The sequence below is a fragment of the Marmota flaviventris genome, chromosome 18 (assembly GCF_047511675.1).
Source record: "Marmota flaviventris isolate mMarFla1 chromosome 18, mMarFla1.hap1, whole genome shotgun sequence".
Lineage (NCBI taxonomy): Eukaryota > Metazoa > Chordata > Mammalia > Rodentia > Sciuridae > Marmota > Marmota flaviventris.
The window spans coordinates 18,669,588-18,688,046 of NC_092515.1; the positions used below are offsets into that span (position 1 = coordinate 18,669,588).

Here is an 18,459-nt window from a genome sequence, read left to right on the forward strand (position 1 = left end):
AAAAAAAACCACACACTTTAAAAAAGATATTATTAGTGTTGTGACCTATATTTGAGCCCATGTGAGGGGACAGTGGTAGAAGCTGCCTGCTATGGCTTTGCCTGATTCTCTGTGCTGGCATTAGCTTGATGGGAAACAGCATGGGCACAGTCCTGTCCAGTTGCTTACGTTCAAGAATAATTCATGAGTGAGGTTTGTGGAAGAGCAGAAGTTAACATTGATACTGCTGGTATTTCTTCAAAAGACTACTTTTAATCTATTCATTCCAGGAAGAGTAGAAATGCTTAAAGGAATGGATAATTTGTACTTACTGTTTATGGAGAGGAAGCATATTGGAATGATAGCAGTACTCTGGGAACATAGTATTTTCCTACAAATTCAGAAACTCCCCAGTTGATGTTAAATCATACTTCATGGGCTGGGGGTGCAGATCAGTGGTAGAGTACTTGCCTGATATGCATGAGGCCTTGGGTTCAATTCCTAGCATCATAAAATAATAAAGTTTCATAAACTCATACCTTTTGATTTTACTTAACTGGTAAAGAAATACAGAGTAACATTTTAATATGAGAGTTACTCTCCTCTCCCTTATTATTTTAAATGCACAGAATGTTTGAGAATGTTAAAGAATCTCAACCCCTCAGTACTCATGCTATTGTGCCAGAAAAATCCATGAACACACACTGAATTGAGCTGTTTTCACAAGACTTCCTTCCTAATAAACACAACACTTTCTCCTCCTCAGATGTGAGCCAAAATGCAGATGTGCCAACAGTAGGCGTGTTGCTAAGCAGAGGAGAAGCCTAGCAAGTTTGTCCAGCAAATTAGATTGTACAGTGGGATTCAGACAGGAAGCTGCCGGCCTCTGCTCCTGTGCTCCCAGGCAGGTCAAGTCTGGTGGACTTTATCAGGCATGTAAAAAGGTCCTCATGGGTTAGAACATAGGGGCTTTGAAGAAAAACGGGGCCGGTGGTACATATTCAGGCTCCTCCCCTTGGCTATTCAGATCCAGTTTGCTTAGGCAATCTGTAGTCCTCATGCTAGCTGCATGGTTCTGTCCCCCTGGCTGGCCTAAGCCATGGCCTGCCACCTTCTTATGTATGGAATTCTAAAGAGAATATCACCTCCAACCAAAAGACAGTGAGAGAGAAAATCCGAAACATTTAAGACTAGGTTCAAAAGCTCCCAGAAACCTTCTGCCTGCCTTTCCTTGTTTCCATCTGGTTAGGGGCTGTGAATCGGAATTCAGAATCTGTATTGCCCAGAGGGGACAGGCAGAAGCAGCGAAGAAATACCCAAATGCAATAAATAACACCAGGCTCAGGCCCCTGCCCCCGCCCCTCCCCCAGCTACCGCTGCTGGTTATTCCTGGATTTGAACTAAAGGACCCGAGGGAGGAATTCCACCCCCAGACCTCCCTGCACAACATCAAATGTGGGAACCCGGCTGCTGCTTCTGCACAGGATGGAGCCTCAGTCTTTTGCTTGATAGCATCATTTATGGCATGAACTAGAACGTAATGTGTTTACACAAACACGACAATTGTACATCAGCATCTTTACAATATTAAAGGAGTCATATACAAGTCTACAGGCATTATACACAGGGTAGTGCCCACGGGGGCACCCCACCCACCAGTTCTCTGCAGTTTCTCCCCTTAGGAGGAGCCAGCACATGGGGAAGTGTGACAAGGCCGGGGGTGTCCATCTTTGGGCCTGTATGGGAGGCAGCAGGTTGGGCCCTCTCAGGGCCAGTCCTCACTGGAACCTGGGGTCAAGAGCACTAAATATACCTGTGTCCAGGTCTCACAGGCAGGCGAGCATAACGAGTTTAATGAAAACTCAAGTGTGCATATTAGTGTGGAAAAACTGGAGCTGGGGGTGGCTCCCTGAGCTGGGGACCCAGAGGATGCTGCTGACAGATGGGCTTCTTTGTAATGAGGCCCATTCCTGAGGTAAGGTGCAGCCCCATGGCTGGTCTGGATGGTGAGAGACTTCTCTAGGGACCCAGGTAAGTACATGCAGATGGGATGGGAAGCCCCTGGGCATGAGTAGGTCAGGTGACCTACCAAGTACAGCAGCAAAGGAGAGGGTCTAAGATAGGTCAAGAGCCACCCAACCCTCCTCCCAACAGCCTGCCCCTTGGGGGCTCTGCTTCTGTAGCACTGTCCTTGCCGCATCTGTCCCCAGAGCCCCAGCTGGGCCTGAGCACCCTGCAGCTCATCCACCATGCAGGCTTGCTGCACGTTCAACTGAGAACTGAGCACCAGATAAAGAAGGCTTGGTCCTTGTCGGCCTCTTTGACTTGTGCAGTGACAGTTACTTCCATTTTTAAATACTGTAGAAAAATAAGCCATCTCTGAAGCCAGGAGACCTGTGAGAGTCTGCCGTGAGTGGAGAAGGATGATCGGCTGCTCCGGAGTGGCTGGGGATGCCTCTGCTAACCCTGCCTCGGCAGGTCCCTGAGCCTCAGAGGACACTGTACCGGGCTGGGGAGCCCAGGGGCTCGGAGAGTGGGCACTGGAGTTCCAGCCACAGCATCTCTGGGTCACACCAACACTCCTTCAGTGGACACGCCTCCAGCATCCCACATTTCTGTTGCCATGACACCTGGGGCCCAGGTGCTCCCTGGGCGGAAGCCCTCCAGCCCCACCCTCAGTCTCATGCCCACTGCTAAGCACACAAAGGCAGGACCCCCCAGAACTGTTTCCAGGTCTCTGGGGGTGACCCAGGGTTGAGAGGCCTCAGATGAGCACTGAGGCAGCGCCTAGTCCAGGGGCTCCTGCTTTATCCGGACGGCAGTCGGGGTGGGCTGCGGTCGCCGCTCCTCCCGGCAAAGCACATACTCGCTGAACTGGGAAGAGTCCACACCACCCCCGCAGGACGCAGCCACGCTGAAGCCCCTCTGGAACAGCCTCTCCAGGACCTATCAGGGAAGAAATAGGAGTCAGTAGTACCCAGCTACAAGAGTTCACCTGGCCTGGCGGGCAGTCAGGTATCTGCCAGAGCAAGCTACCTTCTCCTGCTAAGATCTGTCTTACTCCCTGACAAAGGTCCCAACTGTACTATCAGCTGGGTGCCACAACAGGAGGGACAGACACAGCTGGACCCAGGGAACCCCTGTGTGATCCCACCTGGGTGGGCTGCTCTACCCAGGCTCTCTGAGGTGTATAGCCTTGCTTTAGAGAAGAAAAAAGATCCTTTTGGACCCTTCCCTTCTCTTGGGTGTAATCTGCCCCTTTCCTCACACGCACATGGCCCCAGGCACCCTCTCCTGCCCCAATAATGGACAGCCCCTGCCCCCAGCCTCTGGGCAGCCACCTGCTTCCTGAAGCTGTGAGTCCCAGATGGTTTGAGGCCTGGGGGCTCATCAGCTCAAAGGAGCTCTGGGTGGAAAGAAAGAGAGGGCAGTCCTCTCTGTGTGTGAGTCTCTGCAGGCCTCCATGTTCACGTGGGTTTCTGCCTCTGTGAGGGTGGGTTTTCGTCACTGACATCTGTGTCCTGTAACTATCAAGTTCTGATGGCAACTTGCAGAATGTGTGCCTGGGAGGATCTTTTCCCACAGAGTCTATTCTGCCCTCACCCCAAAATGCAAGTCTGCCCTTGGAACCAGAAAACAGAACCCCCCCCACTCCATTGGGGTTTCTCAATCCTTACACCCATCTGGGAAAAGCCAGTCCAGAAATGCTCTGGGCAGCTGCTGGGTGCCAGTGTGGTCCCCAGGTCAGCAGGATGAGGAAGGGACTCCACCTCTGTCCCACCTCTCCTGGTGCTTGGGTTTAATCTGAATCCAAAGTCAGACTCTGGGTGTCAAATGACTGCACACTTGGTTGAAAATACTCTGGGCCATTTTTATAGAACATCCTTTTGGGGGGGAAAAAAAAAAGTAGAGATCAATTTTTTTTAAGTCCATCCCCCAGGCGCCATCATTTAATTATGAGCGGGTTATAAATTATGCATCGACACATTGTTGCCTTTTCTGTAAGATGGCACAGAGGGCTTCGCCATTTCAGGGACCGCCCCTCCTCGGTCTCGCTCTGCCGCCCCAGGGCTTCAGGAGGCAGCGGGAGGTGGGATGGGGGGCCGCAGCCCTCACCTGCACGGAGTTGAGCCGGCAGTAGCCGTTGAGCGGGAAGCGGATGACATGAGTGGGGTCCTGGTTCCAGCCGGCGTTGACCGAGTTGCACATGACGTCCCCAGTCTCCGGGAAGACCTCTTCGATGAGCGCCTTCTCTCCGCTGAGCGCGATGCGCTCCCCCAGGTCGGGCGTGACGCGCACCACCAGGCAGTCGCAGGCCCGGCTGCGGCGACGTTGCTCCTGCTCCTGCTGCCAGCGCTCCAGCTCACGCACCATGGGCTGCAGCTGGTAGTACCGGGCCTCTTCATACAGCAGGCTGAAGTCCTGTGGACATGCGCACAGGGGTCGGACCGGTGCACACAGGGTAGGGGGAGGCGGGCAGTCCTTTCCAAACCCAGGGGTCTTCCTCTTACAGCTCTGCAGGAACTGTGCCCCAATAGCTCAGTGTGGATTGGGATGGTCGTCCTTATTGTACAGAAGGGCAAATGAGGGTCGGATGCTCTGCACAGGCACAGGGACTCTAGCTGCAGACTAGTGGGCACCTGTGCCAGACACCACCCACCCCCCCAACTTCTGGCCTTAGCAGTGGGCAACTTCATCAAAAGACCTGGAGACTAGGCTCACACTCAGGAGTAGGAGCCTATGTCTTTGCCTGAGGACCTGCTGCCTTCTTAGAATCCCATCCAGAGAAGACATCAGGCTAGACACAGGGTACCCCTCCCTCACCCACTCTGGAGGAAACCACATTCCAGTGGGGAGGTCAAAAGGTCATTTCCAGGAAGACCTGTATGGGCTGGATTTTCAGCTTCATCGCCTGCAGCCCCAAGACCTATCAGTCTCAGTTATTGACCTTCTCTGAGCTTCAATTTCCCCATCATTAAAAATGGGTATAAACACCCAGCTAAGAGAAGGCAAGTGAGAATTAAAGGAGGAAAAGTCTAACAAGTGCCTGGCTCTGACCCTGCCCAAGCAGTTTCCTTCCTCCCATGAGGTGGCTGGAAAGGCGAAGCCCAGCCCCCACCAGGCCACTTGCTCCCCAGCTGGGCGAACTCACACAAATTACTTCCCTGATATTGTCCCTGTGCACCCATATCAACCCCAGCCCCGAGTGGCCTGGGCCCATGATTCACACTACTCGTGGGGTTCAGGGTACAGGAGACCCGCAAGCTTGAGGACCCCTGGGGGAAAGGCAAGGAAGCCCATCCCATGGCCTTTGGAACTGCCCCAAGGGAATCCCAAGTCTTAACCCTTCCTTTGAGCCTGCCATGGGTTAGGGACCCTTCCGGCCTCTTCACAAAGACTCCTCAGGGCTCCATCCTGGGCCTCTGCTCTCTTGGAGTTTAATGTGACATCCGTAGGTCAAAGGACCTCACCTTTCCTCATAGCCCGAAATGTCTCCAGTTGACCCTCTACCAGCTCAGTCCTCAACCTGTTCAATGCTTGAGTTTGTACTCATCAACTCAGAACTTGAGCCACAAGCTGGGAGGCACCCGGCACAGTGTTGGAGGGGCTCAGCGCTAAGCCAACGCAGCCCCAGGTCTATTTGCAACCTTTTCCTACATGGAAGTCTTCCCCTTGCTCTACCTTATCCTACCTCTACCCTGGTCCCGGGCCTTCAGCAAATCTCTCTGGGGAAGTGGCCTCATCCATAAGTGGCCTCCTGTTCCCACCCCAGTCCCTCCCTGCACTTTACCAGTGTGATCTTTCAAGCTGGTGAACTGCTTGCCCTTTTCCTACTCACAACCCCTCCACTGTATGCAGGGGAAGTGCCAAATGCTAAGCCACTCACCAAGATCCTGCCATCAGACAGCCCTTCCTGCCTTTCCTTTCCCAGTTCACAAGGCCCCAAGCTTGACCCCTGTCTCCACTGCTGGAATGTATCAAGCCCTTTGCCTCTTCCAGCCCCTCACCAAGGCCCTCACATCTGGCTACCTGGTTCCTCCTTCACCACCCATGAAACCTACCTGGGTCAGGTTCCCCATTTGCTTGCACAATACTGTTCTCTGAGGCATTTTGCTCCATGAGATTCAAGTTCAATGTCTATCTTTCCACTAGACTGGAAGCTCATGGGTAGGGCTTGTGGATTCCTTATGTGTCACCATATTTTCAGTTCAAGTTCAGTCACTGGCATTCAGTAACTGAAATGGGTAAAGGACAAAAGAGACCCAAGGCTAATGGTTCTCTGGGTAGATAAAGGAAGGAAGGATTTTTGCTAACATGAGCTGGGGTGGATCAGGTCTGAGTTTCCTTCCTCCCATGATTCCTGGTGCTTTGGAAGGGCTCAGGGAGGATACGGTGAACCTGGACAGGTTCATCCTGAGACTTGGTGGCAACAGTTATCTGTTTGGATCATCAGGGTTTTCCCTCTGGGAACTGCCAACAAGGTACAGATTTATGAACCTCTAACTCCTGTAACTCTGCACGTAGCAGCCCTTAAATGCAACAAACATTAAACTGGGGTAAGTGCCACAGCTTAATTGTTGTTACACCCCGATAAATAAGCTAAAAATGTGAGAAAACAAAATTAGTTTAGAAAAACTGATTTAGCCCTTGGCTTCATCGGTTAACTTTTTATGGTTGTCATGACAACCATGGGGTCCATTTATTAAGTCACAGCGTCCCCTGTGTAATGCCACAGCACAGGCCACACAAGGGGAACCACTGGCTGTGGACTTACCTTGAAGTCATCCGGGAGCAGCAGTTTTGATGTCCTCAGGAAGCTCAGGACATATCGGAAAATCTCCCCATCCCGGTCGATGAAATAATGTTGCTTCAAACTGTCCAGAACAATGGGTTCAGTGCCATTGAAGAGGCGGCTTATTCTGGAAGCAATAGATGAAGCGGGATGTGGGAAGGAAGGGGCTGAATCCCCCTACCCTGCCCCCACTCCTCAGGGCCCACCCTGTTGGGAGGGGTGAGGGACCATATGGTGCCATGCCAGGCCTGACAGCCACCTACACATACCTGGGGCATCCAGATCACCATCATACAGGACAATGGGGCAGCTACAGAAACATGCCACAAGTTTCCATAAGCCCTACCTATGAGCTTCCATAAGCCACAGCCCGAGAAGGAAACACCCATCTGTACACATTAGCCCGCTGACACATGGTACAGGCTTGGAAAACTACAGCAAGACACACCAATCAGGTGGTCACAGAGCTGGTACACAAATCCTTGCCAGACAGACCCACCCAGAGAATGCACACTGACCACCTGATACCCCAGCCAACAGCCACAAACCCGGTGAACACATGGAAGCCAGCCAACACAGTCACTAGGGATCCATACCCTCCTCACCCAACCCAGGTCAATGAGCATCAGACACAGCACACTCAGGCAACAGGCATGAGGTCACACAGCCACTCCCCTTGCAACACACAAATCTCAGGCTGACCCAACACACAGGCCAAGACATACACCAACCAACCCAAGTCACTCTGAAACACAAAATCACAAATGCCCCATAGCTTCTTGCTTAGGAAGCCACGGAGGAAACAGAAGCAGGTGGAAGGGACAGCCTGTGTGCATGTGTACCCTAGCCCCCCACATACCATAGCATGTAAGCATGTGTCCATGACACAGCATGGGCATTCATATATGCCAGAGCGTGTACACACCTGGCAGGGGTGAGAACCACCAGGTGCTGGCACCCTGTCCTTGTAAGAGTGGTGGCTCTAACAAACAGGACATGTAACAGGCTTTGGGGAACCCCTGATGACTGTCCCTGTCCATTCCAGGGAGGAAGAACCAGTCTCAGAGCTAGAGCTGGTGCCTCCCCAGTGCCCAGGGCAACAGGTTCTGCTTTGGCTGACTATCCAGCAGACCCCAGGCTAAGCTATGGAAACTCGGGAGCCCAAGGATGATTGGGGCAGCCAAGAACTTGACTCAGGGGGCTGGGGATGTGGCTCAAGCAGTAGTGCGCTCGCCTGGCATGCGTGCGGCCTGGGTTTGATCCTTAGCACCACATACAAACAAAGCTGTTGTGTCTGCCGAAAACTAAAAAATAAGTATTAAAAAATTCTGTCTCTCTCTCTCTTTAAAAAAAATAAAATAAAATAAAAGACAATGTATTGTTCTTTATAAAGTTGTTTTAAAAAAAAAAAAAAGAACTTGACTCAGGAAGAGGAGGGAGGCTAGCAGCATCTCCCCGCAAGAGACCACGTAGTCAGGCCCCTCTAGATTCTGCCGCAGCATCAGCTTGTCTGCAAGTCTGGAGAAGGGTGGCTCAACCTGCGACTACCAGCCTCACTTGTAGAGCTGGGACCTGCGCCAGCCTACACTTCTCCAGGGATGCTCCTCTGTCCCCACAACAGCCCACTTCGCTGTCCACTCACAACCTCTCCCAAGGCCCTGCCTAACACTGCCAGGAATACTAGCTAGGCAAAAGCTGAGCAGCTTAGAGCCCCCAAGCACCTCTCAGGGGCTCCCATCCATACCACCGTATGCTGTAGTGGCCTGGTGTCAGCCAAGAGGTTCCATCCACTTACAGGATAGCTATGCAGTTTCCTGCTCTCATTGTAGGTATTATGGTCAGCCTCTGCCCCGGTGGGGAAGCATAAAGGAGCAAGACCACCTCGTGGATGGGTGTGAGTGGGTCAGAGGCCACAGAGAGGGCTATGGAGGGCTGAGCCTGTGGAACCAGAGCTTCAGCCACCCAGATATTACTCTTCTCAGGGCTGCAAAGGCTACCGAGCCCAAAACCTGTGACAGTGGTCCTGGGGGGACACAGCCCATGCTGGAAAATCTTGTGAGTTTCACGACTCATTGCAGCATTCAACGTGCCCAGTGGCCTGGAGCATGGACATTGAGTTGTCAGAGTTGAGGGCCACTAGTATCCCTGGAGACATGTGACTCAGCCAGGCTGCCAGGTGCATGGGCAGTGGTCTGCAGACAGCTGAAGGTCCACAAAAGGCATGAGCAGGAAGAGGTAAGAGCCACATCTACAGGTGAGTCAACGAATCCAAAGCCTCGGTCTCCCTGGGAATGTTCCACACCCTCGTGGCTGAGCTCAGCTGCTGGACACAGCAAGCAATGTGCTGGGCCTGGCTGAGATCCAAATCCCTCTGACATCAGGGCTGGCTGAGACTGTAGATCGTCCTGTTGGTCTAGAGGACTCCTAATCCACCCACGTTCCGGGGCTGGCTAGGTTCTATGTTGGTGTATTGATCCAAGGCTGGGAAGTTCTCAACCTGCCTTATTTGAGGGCTGGTTGGTTCTAGATCTTTCCACACTTCAGCATCTATTCCGGGACCAACTGGCAGCAGTGCATCTCATAGCACAAAGACCTTTCATGCCCTGGGCATCCGAGCCTACCAAGGATGCATGCAGGCTGAGGGAGGGTCAGGACCATCACCATGAAAGAACCCTCTGCCACTCGCAGGGTCTTAAGAGTGAGCTCCCACCATGACCTCCTGGTTCTGTTGGTGGCTCCATGTGTCCCTATGGAAACCAGCCTCAGGCCACCCTGAGGGAGGCTGCAGGGTGTGGGAGCCAACTTGCGAAGCCCTCCATGGAGAAAGCTGGTAAGTTCACACTGCGGCAGCTGGGACCCTCTGGGGCAGAAAAGAAGACTGTCCCACCCCCCCCGCCCCTAGTGCACAGAGGGAAGCATCATACTATCTTCATTTGCTTTTTTATTCCCTTTTTTAAAAAGCTTTGGCTCCAAGTTCCTGGATGTTTCAGCCCAAGGTTTTATTTGTCCCAAAGCTCCTGGCCAACTCCATTTGTAGTTCTCCACAGTCAGATGGACACCAGCAGACAAGTGACATCCAGCAGGCAGGACACAGGGGAGAAGCAGACCTAGGAAGTCTACCCCGCCCCAGGCAGCTGTGTCTCTGGATAAGGACAAATGACTGCTCCTGGGAGGACCAGGGGAGACACCCAGCACCAGGTCCTCTGACACCCAGGCCACCCTGACCCATCAGAACCAGAATCCTGAGCACAGTGCTGTGGGCACAGGGACCCCTGGCTCTCACAGCTCTGCCCAGGGCATGACATTTCTGATATCCAGAAACTCCCATTAAGAATTAGCTCTCCTAATTCTCCATGTGCAAGTGACCATCAATGATACTGGGGAAGAGATAGATCTTCATTCCAAAATTGTTGAAAAACAAGTTTTAAGTTGTAAAATTAAATTTACAGAGCTGGTACACATATCCTCGCCAGACAGAGGCCTCACGCCAGTTCCCTGGCTATCCTGCAGGTCTCAAAAGCCCCTGGCCTCTAGGCCAAAGCTTCAGTCCTGGGGATCAGCTCTACTTCAAACCAGAAGCCATCCAGGCAGAACAACACACTCATCTTGACCCCAGTCCTGGGAAAGAACGCTGACTGCTACCCCCTCTGGGCACATCCTGCCAATCAAGAGTCGCACATGCCAGATCATGGGGCCACAGGAGCCTCAGCTCCCCAGTCAGAGAGGAAGGATGAACCACACTGTGCATCTGGGAAGGGAAGGCCACCCCTGCCCTCCCTGTTCCCAGGCAGCAGTGGGGAGACCTTCCCCCAAGGCCTGGACTATGATTGCTCCAGAAAGGCAAACATCTGACTTCTGGAAACACTCTTCCAAGAGGGTTATAGGCAAAGATTTTATGAATTTCACTCACAAACATCGTCAGCCGATTAAGGAATGATCTATTTCATACAACTCGGGAATGCCGCAGAAGGCAAAACTCAAATTAAATAAGCAGAATCCATCTCCTACCCAAGACAGGGCTCTGCAAGTCAGCACGTAGGCCTATGCCACTGACCTGGCCTCATGGCTCCTGGTCTCCCAAAGCCCCAAGTCCATGCCTAGTCTCTGCCAGACTGAGGGCATGAAGCCCCAACCACCATCTGTTCCCCATACTCCCCAAATTCTGAACTGGACACAGCATTCATCTCCAGTGTTCCCTCAAGGGGGCATTTCTGCCCTCCTTAAGGGGCTATTCCGCCTGGCCCTCAATAAGCTCCCAAAGCAGCCACTCCACACCCTGTAATCCTCCCTGCTCTAAGCAACCACACCCGTGATGAGGCAGCCTGACACCCAAGCTCCCCAGAGATGATCCCTCGATATCTAGGGAATTAATTAACTCTTCTTCTTATTTTAAATGTATAAAATCAGGGTGATGCCCCGAAGCCGTGGCCCTCCCACTGCTCAGCCCTTGGCAGCCCCAGAGAACTGTGGCTGCCACTGTTCCAGGAGCAAACAGCAAGCAGCATGACATGTCACCTCCAGGGGATGTTCACAGAGATGCAGCCCACCTCTGGTGGGTCCGGCTGCTGTGCCAATGGGGAAACCAGGTCCACCCAGGGAGGGAAACACCCAAGAGGCAAGAGCAGGGGAGTCAGAGATACCCTGTGCCTCCCTTAGGTAGAGTCAGGACAACCCGAGCGTCAGCAGCGTAGAAGGCTGTGACAAAGCAGTATGGGAGGAGCCTGCAAGCCCCCCCCAGAGGCCTGGTCACAGACACTTTATCCACCATGGGGCTGTGAGGTCCATGATCATGCCTCGAATATTCCTGAATGTCCTAGAATTCCTAGTCAGTCACTGTGACATCCAGCTCCAGGGGAAGCCTGATGCTAGCTAGCTAGCCCTCAGGGTCCAACGTGGCTGCAGGTCTTCCTCCTTATGCACTTTCCCAAAGGCCAAAATGAGAAATCAGATCAAATACCTCCATGCACACAGGACCCCAAGATACACTTAGTATCCCTTGCTCACAAATAAGGGAAACCTCAGTCCCACTCAAGAGGATCCTGAAGGTGCATAAGACTCCCCAGCCAGTTGTTGGCAAGGCTTGGCTGAGGCAGGCTCTGAATAAGTCAAGCCTCTGTTAGTAGGTCAGGCAACCTCACACAACCAATGCCACCAGTACAGGGTCACAAACTCCAGTTCAAAGCAGTCTTCAACAAGCAGACTATGTCTTCCGAACCCTCCTCCCTGTGTCTGCATGAGGCAGTGCACCCTGAAGAGCCCTGTAGGGGGCCAGCAGGGGAGACAGGGCTTTGCCACCTCTTATCACTACATGCCTGGCATTTTGAGGGGTTCTCTCTTACCTGGAGTCAGGGTACTTGGTCAGTGTGGCCAGGCTGCTGGTGTACATATGGCCGCCCACATCGATGTGCACAGGTGCGTTGGACTTGGTAAGCTGAGCTGGCAGTGGGATCCCCTGGGCAGCCAGGGGAGACACAGGCGACCGGGTGAGAGACAGCCGGGACATATTTCCTCCCTCCTAGAGAAAGAAATAAGGTGAAAACCAAGAGTTTCTAAATGACACAGCCATGTACTCCCTTTATTGCAAGTGTGATCACAGATCTAATCAGATCACTTCTGCTTGTGCCTGATCACATATTCCGCTGACAAATTACGGCCACCACTGTAATTAAGTGTATTTGCATCATTTTCTTCAAACTACCAGAGGGAAAAAGAAAGATGCTTATTAGCAATAAGAAATCAAGAAAAAAAAATTTTCAAGGTGTCAGCCTCCAGGGGCATAAAACAAACTGCAAAATTCTAATTAAAGGTCGCGGGCTTATGTGTTAGATGTGAAATATCCCTTGACAAACGAATCACCAATTTGTGAATTGGGATTCAGGGGTTTTTGCAAGTTTGTCTCAGTAACGAGACACCTCTAAATTAGTGACTTCCTCAGCACCTAAGGCGTTGAGTTTTATACATGTAGTAAATTTCACATCAAATTAAGAGCATTTTTGTTTCAAAAAATACATAATTGTACAGCCAGTCAACAGCCATCTCTGGAGTGCCAGGGCCCCAGGGAAGGGCAGTCAGTGAGCAGGCACCCTGGAAAAAGGCAAAGAGAGGACCACCAGAATGGACCCAGCCTACCCTACAGGCTCACCGCGGTGCCGGTACTGCCGTGTGCGTGAAGCGAGGACCCACTCGGCCGCTCCTTCCGGTGAGGCATCTAGGCTTCCATGGCTGCCCAGAGTATCTGTGGGAAGCGGCGACAAAACCAGAGTCATGGGCACCCAATCTCCCCTGGAGTCAGAGATGCTTAGCGTCATCCTTTCTGCATGCTCTCTGGGACCCCACACATGCCAGGCGGCCCCCCATATTCCACCTGCCACTATCCTCTCTTCACACCCATAAGCAGGCCTCCTGGGCATAGCAGATTACACACACACACACACACACACTCTCACACACTCACACACACTCACACATGTGTTTTCTGGGCAGCTCCATGTCTGCTAATTCAGCTAATGACAGTACTGAAACATATGCTCACCATTATTGCCCCGAAATGTTTCAGAACAAATCTGATTTTCCTGGTATTTTGGTTTAGAGCCATGTTACCAAGCGTGTCTCCTCTTGCATCCGCAGGGAACCTTGTGGACGGCAGCACAGGAAGGATCCCCCACCCTCCATGGGCCAGAGAGCCCAGGAGCTCTCTCCACTGTGTTAAGATGCAGTTTGCAACTGGCTGGACCCAGGGAAGCCTCTTTTAACAGAAGCCAGGATACAGGGATAAGGGAAAGTGGCTTGGGAAGCCACCTCTCCCCTATGGCTCCCAATAGCAGAGAAAACCTGTCTTTGTTTGCTAATCTGCACCTCCCAGTTTCTCAGCAGCCCCCCACTATGGTGTTGTCTATGCCTAATGTATTCCAGACCCCCTCAGGATCACATGCCCCTGAGGCATTAGAGAACTGGCCAGACAGCAATCAGCAAATGGACCCTTTTTCTGCCTCCTCCCCAGAGCTACTAAGCCACTTTTCTCTGTGCCATAGCCACCTGAAATAAGATTGTCCCTCAGTCCCAAGAAGCCACCCCCAGGGCTCTTTGCAGGCTCCAAGCAGGAGAGGTGGAGAAGGGCAGGTTTCTGCAGCTCCTTCCACTGACTTGGGGCTGTCTCAAAGGGGGAGAAGGGAGCTTTGCATGGTGAACAGACACACACACAAAATACACACACACACACACAGCTTCCACACACCTAACCTGCACTTCTCTTTCACAGGTTTAACCCTTAGAGAGAAACCAAATGAAATCCTGGGGACCCAAGGGGCTGTTTTTCCCTGTTAAACTCTGGCTTCTAAATGTGTGCCTTGAAACTCAACACTGAATTTTAAAACATGGACCAAGGTCCAATGAGAATCACATTCTGCAAATTTAAGTAAGGTTGCTCTCCTGTGATTAGTTCTGCCCTGAGTGCCCTGGCAAATTCCCTGACCTGAAACTGTTTGGGGTGGGGGTAGAGGGTTATACCCTCACTGGGGAGCTGGCTGCCCCATCTGCTTTTGGCATTCCTGAGTTCCTGAAAGCTTAAAAAAGAAAACCAGGTCACTTATCTCAAGGAAGTTCTGAGAAACCAAAACAGACCTCAGGAATGAATTATCCTGCCCTAGGAGGCTCTGCTGGGGGAGGAGTCAGAAGGGACACGCTGAGGATAAACTGAAGGGGAAGGAATTCCAGCTGAGGATAAACTGAAGGGGAAGGAATTCCAACTGAAATTCTATCCAAGCGGACTGCACAACATCTCCCTACCACCAAGACACAACTCAAAAGTGACAGGTAACACTAAGCACCCATCACCTGAACTGCTCCATCCTGTTCTCACGCAGCCTCTTTCCCATCAAAAGCACAATCTGATGTTCAGGGCAAATGAGAAACTCACCATTGGAAGCCCCAGGCGTTACGCCTTGACCCGAATCTCCAGTGCTCCCTCGGACAAACGCATCTGTGCTGGACAACGACCCTTTTCCCGAGACCACTGCTGAGGTCAGAAGCATAAAAGTGGTTGCAGTTAAGAGACACAAGTTCACTCCACCAACACCAGCATCAAAACCACGACTCAGTCCCAGTTCTCCCCGCTGTCCTAAGACTCAAGGCCGAACAGCCTGTTGCAGGGAGCTCAGCAGCAATGCATGAGAGGGGCCGCAGGTTTGCAAACTGGCCCAGTATGGGCCCGCTTCTCCAAGCTGCGGCGGGAGACCCGGGTCCCGCGCCCGCCCGCAGCTGAGCCCCGCCCGCCCGAGCAGAGGGAAGTGAGCAGAATGCCACGCTCATTTACACACAAAATGATTTTGTGTCCCATTGTGCTCGCAGTTGTTCAGCTCTCTGGGGGTGATTAAACTGGCTGAGCTGCGGCAGCTTGAGACGATTTCACTAAATCGCTTCTTCGTGAAGTCGCTTCTTTGCTAAGCTGTTATTTTAACCATAAAAGGTAAACAGAAGGCGCCTCGCAAGCTCCCTTCAGCTCCACGCCCTGGGCGCTGGCCCCGGGCGCTAGTGCCAGTGGCCTACAGAATTGTCCAGTGGGTAGACCGGGTGGAAGCCTGGCGGGCCACCTGGTGCTCGCCAGCCCAGCCGCCCAACCGGCCAGTATGAACTTCGGGGCGACGGGAGCCGGCTGGGCTAAAGCTCCCGGCGCCGCGGGGCGGGGTGGCCTCGGCACCCGAAGGGCCAGGCTGGGAAGGGAGGGGTGTGCGGCGGGGGCGGGGACAAAGTTAAATCAAGAGGCAGACACTTGGAGACCACAGATGGGAAGCTCGCCTAATTAAGGACGTAAAAGCGCTTTTGTTCTCAAAGTTTATTGTTGCTGGGATTAAAAAAAATTAATTGAAACTAATGCTGTTATTCACTCGTGCAGTTAAATTCCTTCATGCACATTTGAGACATGGAGTGAAAACTTGAAGCTTTATCTTTCTGCAGTCGGGGTCTTTGGGAAGACAGAAAGGCGCTGCTACGGAGGCGGGAGTGTGGGGATGTTTGCGGGTGTGTGCCCAGCCTGCGCGTCCAGGTCAGGAAGGTGCTGGTGGGCAGAAAGGACCTGGAGGTAGCGGTCGGGTCTCAGCGCGGCCCTGGCCGGGTCCCACACCCCGCGCGCCTGGAACGACCACCAGCGCACTAACCCCTCCCGCCTGGTTTCGGACTCCCGGGGTGGGCGTCAGAGGACGCACATCCGTCCCGTTAGAGACTTTTTCTTTCTCTGATTTGAGCGCCAAGCTAGGGCCTGTGCGCCTCGAAGCCCCAGCTGCAAGAGCCGGTTTCTGACCCCGGAAAGTCGCCGGTTCTGCAGGGCATTCGGCCCTGCTCTGGGACCAGAGTGTGAGGACCTGCAAGCGCGCACACGCGCGCACGCACACGCACACACACACACACATACACACCGTGCGGCAGGAAGCTCGGATCCCGCCCGCGTGGGGAGGGTCCACCCGCGGCCAGGACCAGCCCACGTGGGCAATCCCCCCTCGCGCCAGGCCTTTGTGCTGGGCGCCCCCGCGCCGCCAGCCCCCGCCGCCCAGCAGAGGGACAAAGCAGCTACCCCCGCCCACGTCCGGACCCTGCCCGGGAGACTTTCTCGTTATCGCACCCACTTTGGGGACAGGGGTGCACGGCGCTGAGGCGGTGGCCTCCCGCGCTGGGCTTACCTCAGAGCCGGAGCGGCGGATTGGGCTCGGACGCAGCCCCCGCCCCCCGCAGCCGCCGGTTTCGGGCGCCCGGCGCAGCCTCGCCGCCTATGCTCGCTGCGCGGGTCGCTCCGGTCTCGTCCTGGAGTTACTTTCTCTCTCGCCCCCAACCCTCCCCCCACCCACCCCTCCCGCCCCGGCCCCCGCTTCGCGCGGCCCCTCGCGGCGCGCCGCGCCGGGGCCTCCCCTCCCCGCCCTCCCCTCGCCTCCTCCCCTCTTCGCGGCCGCCGCCGCCGCCGCCTCCTCTTCGCGCCGCTCTCCGGCTGCCCTCCCGCCGCTCCCACCTCCTCTCCTCCCTCCTCTCTCTCCAGCGGCCTCCCCCGATTGCTGGAGAGAAAATCAGCCCCCCACCCCAGCCCGTAGCCCGCGCCTTGTCGCGGCCCAGCCGGGACGCAGAGGGCAGCGATCCGGCTCCAAATTACCCTGAGCGGCGAGCGCGAGCGGGCGCGCGCGGCGACTCCTGGCTCGGGGCTCGGTTGCGCCTCGGGGCAGAGGATTAGAGTCGCAATTAGCTCCGCGCGCCCGCGCCCGCCGCGCTCGGCGACAAAAATGCGCTGTTTCCCCTCCTTTCGCCCAGCGATCCCCACCCGCCTCTCCCCGAGCCGTTGCCTTCCCGCCGGGGCCTCCGCCAGGACCCTCCCGGGAGCGGTGCGCCCAGGCCCCCGCGCCCTCCGCGGCCCAGCCCCCCGCCCCCCGCCGGCCGGCCACGCGGCGCCCGGGCCTCCTCCGGGCTCGGGGAGGGGGCGGGGGAGAAGCTGATTTTAATCATTGTCATTTCATCTGATGTAATATTTCCCCGGGCGCTTTCAGCTGGGCATAAATTTTCGGCTCCCAAATAAGTAACACAGGGCACGTTTCTCACATTTCTTGACTCCTCGGTTACAAAGAGGAGAGCAGCCGCCGCCGCGGCGCCCGGGGCTGGGGGCGGGACTTGGGAAGAAACTGGGCTGCGAGTCGGCCGGGGCTGGAACGGAGCCGGGGGCCAGGGCCGCCCCTCCCCCTTCCCGGCCTCCTTTCCCGGGTCTCTGCCCCTGCTGCCCCTCTCCCGGGGAGCAGCGCCGCCAGTGACGTTTGCGGACACGCGGGCGGCCACCGCGGGGGAGGGGCGCGCGGGGGGCACCCGGCCGGCAGCCTCCGGCTAGACGCGCCATTTCCTTTACGCGCGCGGCGCGATGGAGACGGTGGCGGCCAATGCTCCCCGCGGCGCCAGGGCCTGCGCCCATGACCCCACTATCCGGTCCTGGTGACCACTGCCCCTTCCTTCGCCTTCTCTCCCACCGCCTCCTCTTCCTCTTCCCCTTGCGCCCCGCCCGTCCTTCCTCTACGACCATTTCCTAGCTCCTAGTAAACCGAGCGCTGCGGTTGTGCCGGACCCATACTGCGCCCCCGCCTGGCTCCCGGAACGTCCGGGCCAGAACCGGGCTCAGGCTGGAGGGCGGGTGCGCTCCGGTCGGGCGAGCGCCGGGGGCCCCTCCACGAGCTCCGGCCGGACCTGGGCGCCCTCTAGCGGCTGCAGTCCCAGGGGTCGCGGGGAGAGCTGTGGGAGGATGATGAACTGGGGGCCTGCCTCGCCGGACTAGGGGACCTTGTGTGCAGAAGGAGCGTCCGGACCGCGTTTCTGTAACTTCTCCACGCGGGAATAAGCAGAAACTTTCCTCCTAAGGGAGGGTTTGTTTTATTTATTTATTTATTTTAGATCTCGAACTACTGGAGAAGGGGGAAATTTTCTCATTAAAGTTACATCCCTGCAGTTAGTTCAATTACTTGATATATGCAGAAGATGTTGTAAATTTATAGATTTAAATAGCTTACAAAGATGCCGCAGGCCCCATCAGTTAATTTCCTTAATTTATGGATTTTAAGCTGCTCCGAGAACAGAAAGGGGCCCTGGAAGTAGGTCAGGGATCCCTGCAATGCGGCCCAGGGCTGCCCACTGTGCTCCCCATGCTCTGGAGCCCCTGGGCTTCTAATTCCCAG

The 18,459-nt window shown here is 54.6% G+C and overlaps 1 protein-coding gene across 2 annotated transcripts; it reads right to left on the minus strand.

Moving 5' to 3' along the window:
- Positions 1-1,478: 1,478 nt before the first annotated feature.
- Positions 1,479-16,555, minus strand: Kctd15 (potassium channel tetramerization domain containing 15). Of its 2 annotated transcripts, none has more exons than XM_027941518.2 (7): positions 16,444-16,555; positions 14,688-14,783; positions 12,915-13,007; positions 12,112-12,287; positions 6,755-6,899; positions 4,096-4,401; positions 1,479-2,925 (listed from the first exon to the last, which is right to left on the minus strand). In XM_027941518.2, exons 3-7 carry the CDS (start codon positions 12,978-12,980, stop codon positions 2,767-2,769), a joined length of 852 nt encoding a protein of 283 aa, XP_027797319.1. In that variant the 5' UTR covers positions 12,981-13,007; positions 14,688-14,783; positions 16,444-16,555; the 3' UTR covers positions 1,479-2,766. The 2 variants fall into 2 exon arrangements, with proteins under 2 accessions (XP_027797319.1, XP_071460323.1); XM_071604222.1 differs by having other exon boundaries at positions 14,688-14,786.
- Positions 16,556-18,459: the final 1,904 nt, after the last annotated feature.

What these genes read in the sequence shown, in the direction of transcription:
- Kctd15 (XM_027941518.2), bottom strand. Translation starts at nt 12,980, where the DNA reads ATGCCTCACCGGAAGGAGCGGCCGAGTGGGTCCTCGCTTCACGCACAC. An exon ending in ACGGCAGTACCGGCACCGCG is followed by an intron (nt 12,288 to 12,914) that starts GTGAGCCTGTAG and finishes TTCTTTCTCTAG; the next exon opens with GAGGGAGGAAATATGTCCCG. An exon ending in ACCAAGTACCCTGACTCCAG is followed by an intron (nt 6,900 to 12,111) that starts GTAAGAGAGAAC and finishes TATTGCTTCCAG; the next exon opens with AATAAGCCGCCTCTTCAATG.